At 41.6% G+C, this 15,196-nt stretch overlaps 2 protein-coding genes across 4 annotated transcripts in view; both read right to left on the minus strand.

The window, feature by feature from the left end:
* LOC143511040 (WD repeat and FYVE domain-containing protein 3-like) overlaps window positions 1–7,265 on the minus strand; it is a 41,613-nt gene extending 34,348 nt beyond the window's left edge. For 2 of the 3 annotated variants that reach the window (XM_077001055.1, XM_077001051.1), the window contains exon 1: window positions 4,442–4,644. In XM_077001055.1, the coding sequence (XP_076857170.1) occupies window positions 4,442–4,470 (29 nt within the window). In that variant the 5' untranslated portion in view covers window positions 4,471–4,644. Of the gene's footprint in view, window positions 1–4,441; window positions 4,645–7,025 lie in introns of those variants that run through there. The other variant, XM_077001054.1, reaches the window with a different exon arrangement.
* A 2,177-nt stretch (window positions 7,266–9,442) lies between these two features.
* On the minus strand, window positions 9,443–14,530 carry LOC143509638 (uncharacterized). The gene is given in 6 exon segments (XM_076998490.1): window positions 9,443–9,726; window positions 9,870–10,011; window positions 10,199–10,235; window positions 10,237–10,280; window positions 13,310–13,418; window positions 14,451–14,530. Coding segments are annotated over 6 exon segments (585 nt in total). The 3' UTR covers window positions 9,443–9,553.
* Between the last annotated feature and the right edge of the window lie 666 nt (window positions 14,531–15,196).

Below are 15,196 nucleotides of genomic sequence, written 5' to 3' on the forward strand. Positions count from 1 at the left end.
ATTTGTAGTGTAAGCAGCACTTTAAAGGCTTTAAACCATGACATCAGCAAAACTGACAGCAGCTGTGTCCGTCTGGCTAAAAATCTAAAAATACCCTTATCCGATGCAGATTCTTGAGGTTCTGGGTACTGTTCCAAGGAACTGTTGTTAACCAATAAGGAACACAGACGAGTGTTGGAAGAACTTTCACCCTCCTCCAGAGCCTCCTTCACCCAACCAAAATGAGTCCAGAACATTAGCACATTCTCCCAACGATTTCTAATAGCAATTCAGAGCAATTTCTTGCCCATACAATTCATTTAAATCAAACATATAGTCATCATCATACTGGATTTTTATATTGTATAATAAAATGGAACGCAGAACTAGTTACTAGTGTTATAACGTAAAGCAGTAACGGTGTACAATAACAATATACACTCAAAGGCCACTTTATTAGATACACCTGTCCAACTGCTCATTAACGCAAATGTCGAATCAGCCAATCACATGGCAGCAACTCAATGTATTTAGGCATATAGACATGACCAAGATGATCTGCTGCAGTTCAAACAGAGCATCACAAAGGGGAAGAAATGTGATTTAAGTGACATTGAATGTGGCATGGTTGATGGTGCCAGACGGGCTGGTCTGAGTATTTCAAAAACTGCTGATCTACTGGGATTTTCATGCACAACCATCTCTAGGGTTTACAGAGAATGGTCAGAGAAAGAGAAAATATCCAGCGAGTGGCAGTTCTGTGGGCGCAAATACCTTGTTGATGCCAAAGGTCAGAGGTGAACGGCCAGACTGGTTCAAGCTGATAGAACGGCAACTGTAACTCAAATATCCAGTCGTTACAACCGAAGCATGCAGAAGAGCATCTCTGAACCCACAACATGTCGCACATTGAGGCAGATGGGCTACAGCAGTAGAAGACCACACACGGAGCCACTCCTGTCAGCTAAGAACAGGAAACTTTGCACAGGCTCACCAAAATTGGAAAACAGAAGATTGGAAAAACATTGTCTGGTCTGATGAGTCTCAATTTCTGCTGCGACATTCAGATTGTGGGGTCAGAATTTAGCATCAACAACATGAAAGCATGGATCCATCCTGCCTTGTATCAACGGTTCAGGCTGGTGGTGGTGGTGCAATGGTGTGGGGGATATTTTCCTGGCAGACTTTGGGCCCATTAGTACCAACTGAGCATCATGTCAATACCACAGCCTAACTGAGTATTGTGGCTGACCATGTCCATCCCTTGGTGTACATTGTACCCATATTCTGATGGCTACTTCCAGCAGGATAACGTGACATGTCATAAAACGCAAATCATCTCAGACTGGTTCCTTGAACACGACAATGAGTTCACTGTACTCAAATGGCCTCCACAGTCACCAGATCTCAATCCAATAGAGCACCTTTGGGATGTGGTGGAACGGGAGATTCGCATCATGGATGTGCAGTCGACAAATCTGCAGCAACTGCGTGATGCTATCATGTCAATATGGACCAGACTCTGAGGAATGTTTCCAGTACCTTGTTGAATCTATGCCACGAAGGATTAAAGCAGTTCTGAAGGCAAAAGGGGGTCCAACCTGGCACTAGCAAGGTGTAAAGTGGCCGGTGAGTGTATATTCGTCTTTTTAACTTTAAGCAATATAAAGACCTGTCCTCACAAGCAGACTAAAACTGCAATTAAAAAAGGCTGATGCAAAAAGATTTTAAATGAACTAAATCCCCTGTAGACAAATGTAATCCTGGTTAACTTGAAGTCTGAAGTCCATCAATAAAACCTTGACATTTACTGCCCTTAATATTAGAATCACCTTATAGACCTAGATGTATATTAGAAATGATAGCCCATCTGAGACCATTATTACATCCCCTCTGTGGCCAGGCACAGTTTGGATTAACCTTCCTCTGCCCCTTTATCAGTGGTCAGTTTCAGACCACGCCATCGTTGGGTGGCTATTTTGGGGTGTGCGGGCCACTCTTGAATCAGCAGTGGTGCTGATGTGTGTAAAAACACTGCTGGGCCCGATACGCTTCATACATGTGTGGGACACGCTAAACACCCGCCATCACATCAGTGGCGCTGCTGTGCTGAAAATGTTCTGCCATCCGAATGACATATGGTCAGCAGTGTCCTGTGGTCAGAAGGATCCTGTAACTTTACAACTACAAAATGGCCGTTGCAGACGTTGGGGTCAGTGATCACGGGCACAAGTGTTTGGTTAGTGCACAGCAGAGGTGGACATTCCAGGTTCAGAAAGTAAAACTCCTTCCCAGGATTTTACTCATGCTCGCTGGATTTTCTAATTAGTGCAAGGCAGGTAAAATTAGTGCAATCAACACAATCTGGGAAGCCTGAGCAAAATTGTGGTGAGGACTTTTACTGTCTGAGCCTGGAAATGTCTATTTCTGGTGCAGTGTACTGATGAAATCAAAATCAACTCCTGAATGGGTACGGTCCATCCTGAATTTATTTCTGAATGAAAATAGTAACGTTACCCTTACTTCTGCTACCTGTGTCACCACTTTATTATGAGAAATGTAAAAAACGCACGAGGGGTTTCAGCCGACAATTCCCAAAACATGCGGCTTCGATAATAGGGATGCTTTTAGCAATTTAAAACGCTGTAATTAACCGAAGATATAAATTTACCAATAAAATTATTTTCGTCTTGCTCTTTGAAAAATGATACCAGAGAAGGATCGTCTAGCTTTACCTTCTCAAAAGAACAGGAAGTGGGGGCAAGCCCCCTAGTAGCCTGTAGCAGCGCAGGCTGTCTGCAGTGCAACAGGGCAGCTGACTTCTTCCTCTAACGTACCCATAACCTTGCACCATCTAAATCCTTGAGTGATAGTCCAAGAAAAAATAGCACTTACTCAAAATTAGGCCGAACAACCTTTCTACAGCCTGTTTATGTCCCAGTGGCTAAATGTAATAAATAGCATACGAGTTTTGACTGTAGTCTCCTTTTGAATATTATTTTAAAAAATGCAATGGGGGGGTAAAAACTCTTTAGACTAGAAATACCGTTCGACTTTTATTTTTACACCAGACAAAGGACCGTTACTAATTCACAAAGAAGTCTGATTAAAGAAGCAGTAAAAAGATATAGAATAAAGCAGTAAAGATGAGAACTTGCTCCAGGCTGAGATTCAGAGCAAGGCTTTCTGGGAATGAGGCAGCGGAACGTTAACTCTAATAAACTGTGCTTAAGCGTTTCATCCTGAAGTCTTCCCTTAGAGAGCTGCCAGCTCCAGTCTGACTGACAGGGCTGTCCATGTCCTGGGCAGAGGGAGGGGACAGACAGTCTGCTCAGAGGCTCCCAACGGCCCCACAGTTTGGTAGGATGTTATCACAGAAACATCACATCTCTGTCACCGCCGGTTTTGACAGAGGTAGAAAACTAAGACTCGACACTGTCAAATGGCCAGAGGCCAAGTGCTTCTAAAAAGGCCTGGGACAGAAGAAGCCGCTACAGCCTATATGCCACTTATATTCATGATGGCCTACTAGGAGAACCATCATGTTGATTCTCAAAGCTGATTAGCATTTCCTCATCTAATGTTGGAATGTCTGTGTATCAGTTTAAAACATTTAAGTACACATCGTGGTTAAACATACATTTTTGGCAAGTTACCAAGACAAAATGTCATCGTAAAAATGTTTCCCAGACGACAACCATCCAAAAAAAAAAAAAAAAAAAAGCTAAGAAAACTGGATTCTATATGTGTGTTTGTACACACACTAGGAAGAATCATACCATAGGACCCATTGCATAAAGGCTGAAGGGATTATGTAAGATCACACATACAATGGTGCAAATACTCACTATCACACACTACAAGACTAACCCATTATTTCTATTATCTAAAAAATAGATAAACAAAATATCTTACTCAATGCATATTAATTAATCCCAATATTAATTAATCGCAATGACCGAATTCCATAATGAAGAAGAGAAATGCTGTTAGAAACAATCTAAACCACATCTAGTATCTGAGGCGAGACACAGAACCTGTAGACAAAACCAGTTCTCATAATAAGCTCGTCAGCAAGAACTATTGATTCCCATTTCAGCTGTTTTAGTAAACAGTCTATAGAACTCATGCAAACAAATATTGTTCTACATCTCGCCTAACTAGCCGAAAAGAGCCACGTTGTACTTGCAGTGGTCCTTTGCCACTCATCCTGTGATGCTTCAAATGGCCTTTTGTCACAATACAACAGATAAAGCGTTAGCACGAGCTAATGTCAGAACCGCTCCCTCTGTGGTTAAACGCAGCATCTAGTGAAGGTAAGTGAGAAACACCATCAAGCTGTGAGAAGCTATTTCAAGAAAACCATCGCAGTGAATAAAACGGAGAGAGAAAAAAAGCACCAGAGGGTAAACAAACCAGCTTGTGTCCATGGCGACAAGCTGATCAAATGCGTTTTCCATACCTACTGTTCTCCCTGTGCTCGGCGAGCATTCCTTGGTTTTACAAATGGCAGTCCAAAGGCGAAAAGGTACAGATGTCCTCTCGGCTCATGCGACAGAACTCCGAAAAGGCAGTGAGAGATCAGTGTTTACCAGCCATTATGGGCACGTGTGCCAAGCCGAGCTCTTAACAGGCACTGCCAGGAGACCCGAGTGCCAAAGAGCCCTGGACTGGCACAGCTGATCCCTCCCCGTCACCAGCTGTACCATGCGGGTGGATCATAGGAGGGGTGGCCTCTGTCACACCAGCAGATACCATCTGGGCCCGACCACAGGGGGGGAGGTGGGGGTGGGAGTCTCCATCCAATACTGCACAAGGTGACACATTCAGGGCACAGTTGGCAACGCAAAGGAGCAGCTGCATTTTCTAAATTTCTTCGTCCCTCAATGACGGCGTGCATTGTTTAAAAAGAATATAAGGCAAATCAACAAAGGATCCTGTATTCTGTCCAACAAGCAAAAAAGGCTCAGGCAAATTAGCTGAGAAACCAGACAGCCACCAGAAGAATCACCAGGATGTCCATTTGAAGCGAGACTGTTGTCATTAATAAAGAAGCATCGTGGAAAGCAGCCAGCTCAAAACCAGAAGCAAGAAGTGATACTTCCCTTCTAGAACCTGAAGAACTGTACACCAAAATGAACACAAACTAAGAACACAAACTAGTATTACACAGGATGTCTGTACGACGTAAAAATGTTTTAAAACCTTAAAGTAGGTTTTTGCTACCATCAAATATCAGTTTAAGGCCTGAAGTCAAGATTATGAGCTTGGCTTTGTCCTCCAAGATAGTCATTCTACACTATTATGTAGGCCAACTCATGCAGTTGACTCACAAAAGCAGTTAAGACAAAACAGCTGTTAAAAAGCCAGAGAAAGCATCTACTGAAACTTCAAATACTCTAATGAATGGAGAAATAGAAAAGCAAATGACTCCTAAGCCTGAATTCACATTTAGTACATTTAATCATTTTAAAGCCTCAATGGTATTTTAGCCAATTTCAGGCGGTTTCTTCCAGGTCATACTGCAACAAAAATGACTGTTAAATAATAAAAAGATGTTATTAAAACGTGCAAGATATGTATACTGTGGTGCCTTTTATTAAACTCAGACCTAATCCTGTTGTATCATAATAGTGTTTCACCAATTCCTCATTGGAGCATTAACAAAACTAATTTTAGAACAATCAAGAAGTAACCCAGCTACTCAATCTGAAGATATCCATACATTGCTGGAATGTGTGATAGCCAGTAGCAGCATTTAAAATACAATGGATGCCCTTTTCACCGTCAATGTTTACCAAGCCTGCCACCTGTTTTGTGCGACAAAAATAACGGTGAATTAACCGGTAGCTAAAAGTTCACAAGAGTAATGGTTTATTCAGAGATCACTGAGGAGCAAAGACAAATCCACTTGTAGATGTTCACACCAGCACTGTTAGACACTGTTATTAAACATGCATCAAGTACAGTGGGAGCACAGGTCACAAATACAGCCAGATAACATGTTTACAGTTCCTTGGTGAGGTGCAGTTTAGGTCAAGGCACACTGTTACTGGGATGATACTGGACTACTGCCAGTGCTATGATTATAGAGTGAAAGGATGTTGGTCCAGTGACTTGCGCATAGCTGGCCAGTGTCCATGCAGCTGACAGGCTGTAGCTGGATTCATATTGTTATTTAGGTTTACACCAACAGCTGTTCGACCTTTCACCTGACTGAGGAGGGCAAGTGGAGAAGAAAATCCCGTGTATTCGTACCTTTAAAAGAACGAACAGCGAAAGGACTCGGTGTATTTGTGTTTGTATTTATTTTTCTACTCAGCCCGTGTTGTTGTGTTTGTGAAATGTCCGTCCCTCAGATAATGTGACTGACAATATTGGGCGGTTGGGGCCCAGACAGCTGCTGCACGGCTGAAAAGAGCAACATCACACTCGTGTTCATTTTAATATTTACCCAAGTAACAAAACAGGCGGTATTTGATCGGCAAATTCATATCCAATGTTTTCCAGATAACTCACTGATGTTATCAGACGGTTATCAGACGCTCTGCTCGTACAGTAGGTGGTGGCTACAACACAATTAGCTAGCTGGCTAGGCGGCGTTTACACAGGCGCGTTACTCGTTTACACAGCACATAAATCACAGTAGTCAGCCAGGTGGCTACCGCCGTCACCGGGGAAAAAACAAGAAGTGCTGGGACAAATATTCGGACACAAGAACCGAGCCCTGGCACGACCCTCAACCTTCACGCCCGCCTGTTTTCTGTTACCCAAGCGGCGACTCGAGCTAACGAGCAGTTGCGCAGGGGGGGATGTTAGCAGCTCGCTAGCGGGTTAGCCCGCTAGCTCCCGAGCCCAGTTGGCCAACACAGCGGTGTGATCCTCGTATTCCCGCACCAGCTCGTTAACCGCAGACAACACAACGACACGTTTAGGTGGATGTGTAGATTCACCAGCTTTTCAGCCGAATCAAGCCGACAAGCAGTCAGCCACCTGCCCCGATATTTGTCAGGTCTTCAGTGCCTGCATATCAATGGACAACTTACCAGTAAAGCTGTTAAGGTCGGTGAAAACCGGGCGTGTTATTGTGGGATTAAAAAATAATATATTAACGACAGTCCTCCTGCCCTCTTTCCATCCATATTTGACACATGATTCCAGGAGCTACTAAGTGGTCGCTGTTTGTGTGAGATGAGCTAGCCAGTGGCCATGTTTAATCCTCGACATCCCAACACAAGCTCCTCATCCCAGGTCCACCAGCTCACTTGGTCTCGGCGTTGAGAGGCTGCACGCTAGAACGTTTTCCAACATGTTGGTACATACACGGGAAACACTGCCATCTGCCTGCAAACTAGGAGAATGTATACATTTATTTTTGGCCAAGTTACTGTTAAAAGTAGTGCAAACTTCTCAGGACTACTGTACACGGGGTTTTGAAATGGTTAATGCACGTTTTATTTTGATAACATTTTTAACCCCAAAGGCTATTTTTAGGAAGTTGCACTTCCTAAAAAAGTAACGTTGCCAACGAGTTTATGTCTTTTAGCAAAATAACATGCTTTAAATAATTCATATGTAATTATTTTTAACTTCTTTATTACAACACAACATGCTATTTATTACACCATTATCTCTTTGTAAACAGCCAACATGGCAAACATGGTAATATTCCTGCAGAGTAATACCTTACCATCTTGTTATATGGCCTGTAAAATAAAATGGAAAAAGAATGATTTTTAAAAATGATTTTAACATGAAATTAGAACTCAGGATTAAAAAAAATAATTTGAAGGACAATTATTTAAAATAATAATTAAAAACGAATAAGAATTAATTTATCTTTAGAACATTATAGCAGGAAGCTATTTATCTACTGTTATAATTCAATGTATTATTTATATTAGAACTCAGTAAAACCAGAAAATTAAGATTTATTCCTAATCAATCCTGGCACTAATGTTGTCGAGGATACCAGAACATCATTACCAATTTATCAGAATTTGACCCAAAAGTGGTGGTATGTCAATTCAAATCCTTATTTTTTTTAGTTTTACGAAAACTACATTTCCAGTCTCATTTACAAATTACTATGTTCCCTGAGGTGACAAACCTCCAATGCCAAAACTCCCGATGCCCCCTGCTGTGACCCCCTCTGATGCCAAAACTCCCCGATGCCCCCTGCTGTGACCCCCTCTGATGCCAGAACTCCCCGATGCCCCCCTGCTGTGACCCCCTCCGATGCCCCCCGAATGCCCCCATCGCTCTGAACCCCTCTGATGCCCCCCCCCCCCACTGTGACCCCCTCTGATGCTCCCCGATGCTCCTCACCACAGTGATCCCCTCTGATGCCCCCCAACTGTGACCCCCTCCTTCACCCTTACTCCTTTGCCCTGGTCAGATGTTAATGTGCCAGATGGATTTTGAACATACCTATACCCTGCGAATTACGGCCAGGACTTAGAAAACTATGATGGGCATTCTTTGTGTTTTGTCTTATTTCAATGGTTGATTCTTAATGTTTATATGGTTATAGTACTGTCCATTGCCGACCAGAAGAAGATGGGTTCCCCCTTTGAGTTTTGGTTCCTCTCAAGGTTTCTTCCTCATGCTTTAGGGAGTTTATCATTGCCACTGTCCCCTCTGGCTTGCTCACTGGGGGCTTGGACTTGGACTCAGACACTCGGAGCTGCTTTGTGACAACAGTCGTTAAAAGCACTATATAAATACATTTTACATTTTACAAATACATTTACTTACTTACATACATAGTCCAAGAGCAAAATACCATTAACAGATAACAGATAACGTTTTTGTTCTTACTGTAGTGCTTGCAGTAGTCAATAGTTATATAGAACATGTAAGGTCTGACAAAGAAAGGTGACTGGTAAACAATATTTACAGCATGTGGGAAACAACTGGAAGATGTTAATTACTTAACAGAAGTTAAAATGATTAAAAGATAACATGTCTTAATAAAAGAAAAATCATTATGGTCTCATACACTAGCTGTATTCCTGTTTGCTACAGTCAAATACTGTAGGATAATTATACCTTTCTGGTGCCATGAGATCTATAGCAATGTATAGCAATCATCTATCAGTTATTACTATAAACAGAATACAAAATGTAATATATACACATCCATGTTAAGACAGCATTTTAAGCATTGCAATCTATACAGCTGCAGACACAGTTCCTGCATCCTACAGCACACATTACAAAAAACAGCTTGTGGGCAATGCTGCATAAACTTTGGTAGTTCAGTGTAACTAATCCAAAGCCAAGATGGGCAGTGTCATTCATGATATTGTGGGTATGGTTGCATTACAGAACTGTTTAACATTTCCAACTGTTTTTTTTTTAAGTCATGTGCCTCTCAAATGGCATGAACAGTGGCTCAGAATCTACTGGTGCAATTTGAACCTTTAATTCCTCAACCTGAAGTTTGAAAAATACCCACAATTCAATGCAAATCACTTGCATTTCCATATTATTTTATAACAGATGTTGCCACAAAGTAGCTTTATTGAAATCCAGGGCTAAGCCACAACATGGACTGATATTGTATTCCCTGTTAACAAAGGTGGTGACAAACCGTTAGCATCTCCTCGTTCAGTTTCCCAAGCTGAGCTGCAGGTGAATAGTACTCAAAGTTCTTTATGCTTTCCATGGCTTTGTGCATAGCAGAGACATATTCAATGGCTTTCACTTCATAATGCTCCATTATGTGGTAGATGCCACTCAAACCTGTAGTGAAAGGAAACAAGCTTAAAGCGGCACATGTGGAGAGTGTCACGCGCCTTCAAGTCCACACTGCTGTGAATTAACGCCATGCCATTCGGTCCAGTGGCAGCTCCTTAGCAAGATGAGTAATATAATGATGTATTTACCCATGATTCCTTTGATAGAATCTGCTATCTCTCTCTGTTTGAATGCCTCAATACACAACTCTTCCGCCTCTTGCACCAGAAACAGAGCTGTCAGTGTGCACAGGTGGGCACCTGCCGAATGGCCCATTAGCACAACATTATCCTGCATGCCACAATGAAAGGAAAAAGAGTGTTTTGTACAGCAAAGCAATTACACAATGCATTTCCTATGGTAGGAATTGTATTAGAATGTCAAGCACATTTAATTCTGGCCATGTATAGAAAGAGACATAGCATTTCCATGTTATATAAAAACTATAACAGTGCTAGTAGACAGAAAATCTACTCACTTTGACAAGATTGAATAAATGCCCATTCTCTCTCTTATGTCAGACTGTCACTTATGTCCTGAATCATGTGTAAAACCTTCCCCTAAACAGAATCACATTTTACGTTAACACAATAATAAAGAAATGTAGGGCCTAAAGTAAAGTAAATATTAGTTGGCCTACTCAATTTGCATCTATATATAGGGAGACAGAGACATATATACACTATATTGCCAAAAGTATTCGCTCACCCATCCAAATTATTGGAATCAGGTGTTCCAATCACTTCCATGACCACAGGTGTATAAAATTAAGCACCTAGGCATGCAGACTGATCTTACAAGCACTTATGAAAGAATGGGTCTCTCTCAGGAACTCAGAGAATTCCAGTGTGGAGCTGTAATAGGATGCCACCTGTGCAACAAATCCAGTCGTGAAATTTCCAGTCGTGTTTGGGAATGATAGCAACTCAGCCACGACGTGGTAGGCCACGTAAACTGGTGTAGTGGGGTCAGTGGATACTGAAGTGCATAGTGTGAAGAGGTCTGCAACTTTCTGCGGAGTCAATCACTACAGACACTCAAACTTCATGTGGCCTTCATGTGGCTCAAAAACAGTGCACAGAGAGCTTCTTGGAATGTAAAGCATGCAGCCACTGGACTTTAGAGCAGTAGATGTGCGTTTCCTGGAGTGACGAATAGCGCGTCTCCATCTGCAATTTGATGGACAAGTCTGGGTTTGGTGGTTGCCAGGAGAACGGTACTTGTCTGTCTGCATTGTGCAAAGTGTAAAGTTTGGTTGAGGGGGGATTATGGTGTGGGGTGGTTTTTCTGTATCTGGGCTTGGCCCCTTAGTTCCAGTGAAACAAACTCTGAATGCTTCAGCATACCAAGACATTTTGGACAATTCCATGCTCCCAACTTTGTGGGAAAAGTTTGGAGCTGGCCCCTTCCTCTTCCAACATGACCATAAAGGTCCATAAAGACATGAATGGCAGAGTCTGGTGTGGATGAACTTGACTGGCTTGCACAGAGTCCTGACCTCAACCGGACAGAACACCTTTGGGATGAATTAGAGTGGATACTGAGAGCCAGGCCTTCTCGTCCAACATCAGTATGTGACCTCACAAATGCGATTATGGAAGAATATATATATACACACACACACACACACACATACACACACAATGTTTCTCTCCCTGTCACTGCTTTGTTTTGGTTTGTCCATTGTTGACTTAACAACCCTGGACTGAATAAAACTCGCTCTTCTCTTCCGCCTCATTGTCACTCCACTGTCACTAACACTATCTATCAATATATATATATATATATATATATATATATATATATATATATATATATATATATAGGGTTACAGGGTTGCCAACTCTCACGCATTGAGCGTGAGACACACGCATTTGACCGTTTTCACACGCTCTCACGCCACACTTCCGATATCTCACGCCGAAAAAAATATCCAGTTTATTTACCTCAGATCCACATATATGATTCAATACGTTACTAGTTCGCTAGCTCTGGCGCCATCCACCGGCGATATAACACTGAATCTGTGTCCATTTTACGTCCCCCCCCCCCCGCTCAATAACTTTCGTTCGCTCCCCCCCCCCAACAAAACACACTCGCCACCGGCTCTAGGCAAGTATGTCTCGCTGCAGCCTGCAGGAAGGCGGAGTTGGACATCCAACCCCGCCCACATCCAACTCCACCCTCTAATGCGCTGTCGTGCGCCAACCCACTACTTCTTCATTCGAGAAGAACTGTGTGGTACTTGAAAATATGCACAATAACTCACAAGTGTTCAAGAGGCACGTCGTTGCGCTTAAATTACACATACCTCGTTTACTTTGTGTATCGTTCCACGTATGTTATTCATTATTTTTATTTATTGGGTGGCGAACGTAAAATGTTGACGGGGGGATGTAAAATGGACACAAATTAAGTATTATATCGCGATAGATCGATCGCCGGTGGTTGGCGCCAGAGCGAACTAGTAACTCATTGAATCATAGATGTAGATCAGAGGTAAATAAACTAGATTTTTTTCGGCGTGAGAAATCGGATGTGTGGCGTGAGAGCGTGTGAAGACGGTCAAATGCGTGTGTCTCATGCTCAATGCGTCAGAGTTGGCAACCCTGCTACTATAAATACACAATTAAAATGGTAATGTTTACTGTTTACTGATAATGTTGGTGATAGAGAAGGGGTATGTTGGTAATGTTGGTAATGGAGTAGGGGTGTAATCAGGGCTTAATTTGAGCCGGATCCTGCCGGAACAGGATCCGGGAACTCTTTCATTTTGAAGGGTGCGTTCCGGGAACTGTCTGCCTCGATCCGGTAACTTTCAAGCCTACTAATTATAAGTTATGAAGAAATCTGTCTGCGTTGAACCAATTGAACAAATAATTCTATAAAAGACATTTTTAAACACAAGATCCACATTCCTAAATCACATAAGAGCTCTCCTTTTTAGCGATGCCTTTCCGTGTCTCCCCTATAAAGCTAGTTATACTTTCGTGAGTGACCGTAGCGCGCGACTCCACACACATCGCGCGCGTCACATTCTTTGCAGTGTCCTCCTGAAACGATATGTGTTAGTGTAAAGAAACACCCCTCAAAAACAGGGGAAGGAACATTTACCTGACCAATTTTAATGTTGTATTGTGTTTCAGATTTGTTGTGTTGGAATTTAGGCTAAAGTACTTGAAAAAAAGTACTTCTGCACCTAAAACACTTATAAAACACACGTAAATAATTCTGGCAGTTCTGTTTACTGGGAGCAAAAACAGTCCGAGTTTCGAACGTAACATGGGCGTGGCTTCGGACTTGAGAAGAGGGTGGAGTTGGATGTGGGCGGGGTTGGATGTCCAATTCCGCCTTCCTGTAGGCTGCAGCGAGAGGCTTCTCGCTCTAGGTTAAAATCTCACTCCAAGCGAACGTCAAAAGTTGGCAACCCTGTATATATATATATATATATATATATATATATATATATATATATATATATATATATATATATATATATATATATATATATATATAGGTCGATTACATTATATGTATTTATATAAGGCTTATTACTGAATTTATTACTGAAAACACAGAACGTACTTACTTTAGGATATGTGGAATAATCAGGGCAAATCACAGACACATTAAGCTCTTTAGCTATGTGTAGAGCTAGAAGACAGTACATTGATATCTCTCCGGATCCCCATCCACGACTGGGACAAGCTCAGCTTCAGTCCAAAAGAGATGCCCTATGGAAATGAAGTGTAATGTCTGATGTTCCAGCATTGGAATTATATACAGGATAGGTTTACTGTCGATGTCCATGTAGTAAAATAATACTCATGTCTTAGCTTAAACAGAAAATAGCAACACTTATGTGACCTAAGTGCTCAATAAATAACAGGTAATTATGGCGAATTATACATTATTTTATTTTTAAGCACACGCCATTACAATGAAAAAATCCTCGTTTTCAGCTTTTCTTTGGTAGGTGTCAAAACACATGCAGTGGCTCTATGGGGTCTGTTGAGTTCCCGAGATAGACGTAGGACAGCGCTGACTTCCGGTTGCTCTTCTTCTCGCCATTGGTTCGTGTTCAAGGGCAACTGTGGACCTTTACATGTTTCATACACACAAGCACAGGTGTCATTTACTCTGGGACCATGTCTTCGTCACTTTTTAACAGTGTAGTCTGAAAATATTAATGTTTATTCTATAAGATGTCCGGAATAAATCGAGCAGTGCTGGGTTTATTTAATTCAACGCAACGTATTGTGTTTGTCAGTACAAGTAAATTTATTTTCTTTTTCTTTTAATCTAAATCAATAGATAATTGCACTACAAATAGCCATATTCTTGAAGTCAAACCATAAAGTGGATCGTTAACTCCGAAGCGTTCTTAAATTCTGTTGATCGACCGCGAAGACTTGATTTCTTAAAGGGAACGCGACTTGTTTTAGGGGAAACCGAATTGAAATGCAACGTCCAGTCCGCATTTTTGTTCCCTGCTCCATTCAAAGCGTTTTTACACACACGCACATGCACACGCACACACCACACACGCCACACGCGCACACGCACACGCACGCACACAGGACTGTAACTAGCTATGAGGAGGTCTAGAAGTCTAGAAGTGTTTTTTTCTGTCATGTATTTAACTGTGAACTTGAATGTGAACAACGACGCTGTGGTAATGTTAACGTGGAGTGTATCCTACATTAAACTCGTGACAGTTCTCAACTAACCTCAAAGCAGCTGGCAGGGCCGTGAATTTGTCTCGTACTCTTAACTGCTTCACTTGAACTACTCCAGTGGTATACAACATTACCCCTCAAAATAGCCTATTAAGTCAGACACTAAACTTGAACACTCGTCAGCGACCGTTACTTCCCCAAATATATGTGGTTTGTGTTTGTACTCACATTAAACACATTTAAGAACACCTTACGTTTCCAAATTGTTCCTTTGGTGGTTTTGATACATGACCATTAGGCTACTGAGCAGTAATGCGTAAAGGAAAATATACAGCAGGTTAGATAACGCAAGTAAAAAGTTGGCATATATGTAGCTTTCAAATATAGGTTTCATTGTATATTTTCCAATTAAACATTTTGGTAAATAGTCCTACAAAATTTCGCGTTCCACGCTTAAAACCTGAACAAGAGCAGTTTGAAGAACAGAATAAAAAGTATGTGTATATATATGAATATATATACATATATATATGAACCCTACACTTAAAAGCTACATTTTCACAGTGATTTTGTTGTTACATTTTTTTATTTTGTTTATGTCAACTAGTTTTTACTTTAGAAGTTGTAATATGAGTCAGATACATGTATCTGAATCATTATTAACAGTTAAGTTGCTGTTTTCATTAAAATTCGACTTTATTACAGATGATTATTATTTCCTGACGCAGCAGGTCCGCGCTGGGACAACTGTTCAAGCAAACTGGGGAGGAATGTAACAGCTGCAATAAGGAACCCAA

This window comes from Brachyhypopomus gauderio, chromosome 3 (assembly GCF_052324685.1).
Source record: "Brachyhypopomus gauderio isolate BG-103 chromosome 3, BGAUD_0.2, whole genome shotgun sequence".
Classification (NCBI taxonomy): Eukaryota; Metazoa; Chordata; class Actinopteri; order Gymnotiformes; family Hypopomidae; genus Brachyhypopomus; species Brachyhypopomus gauderio.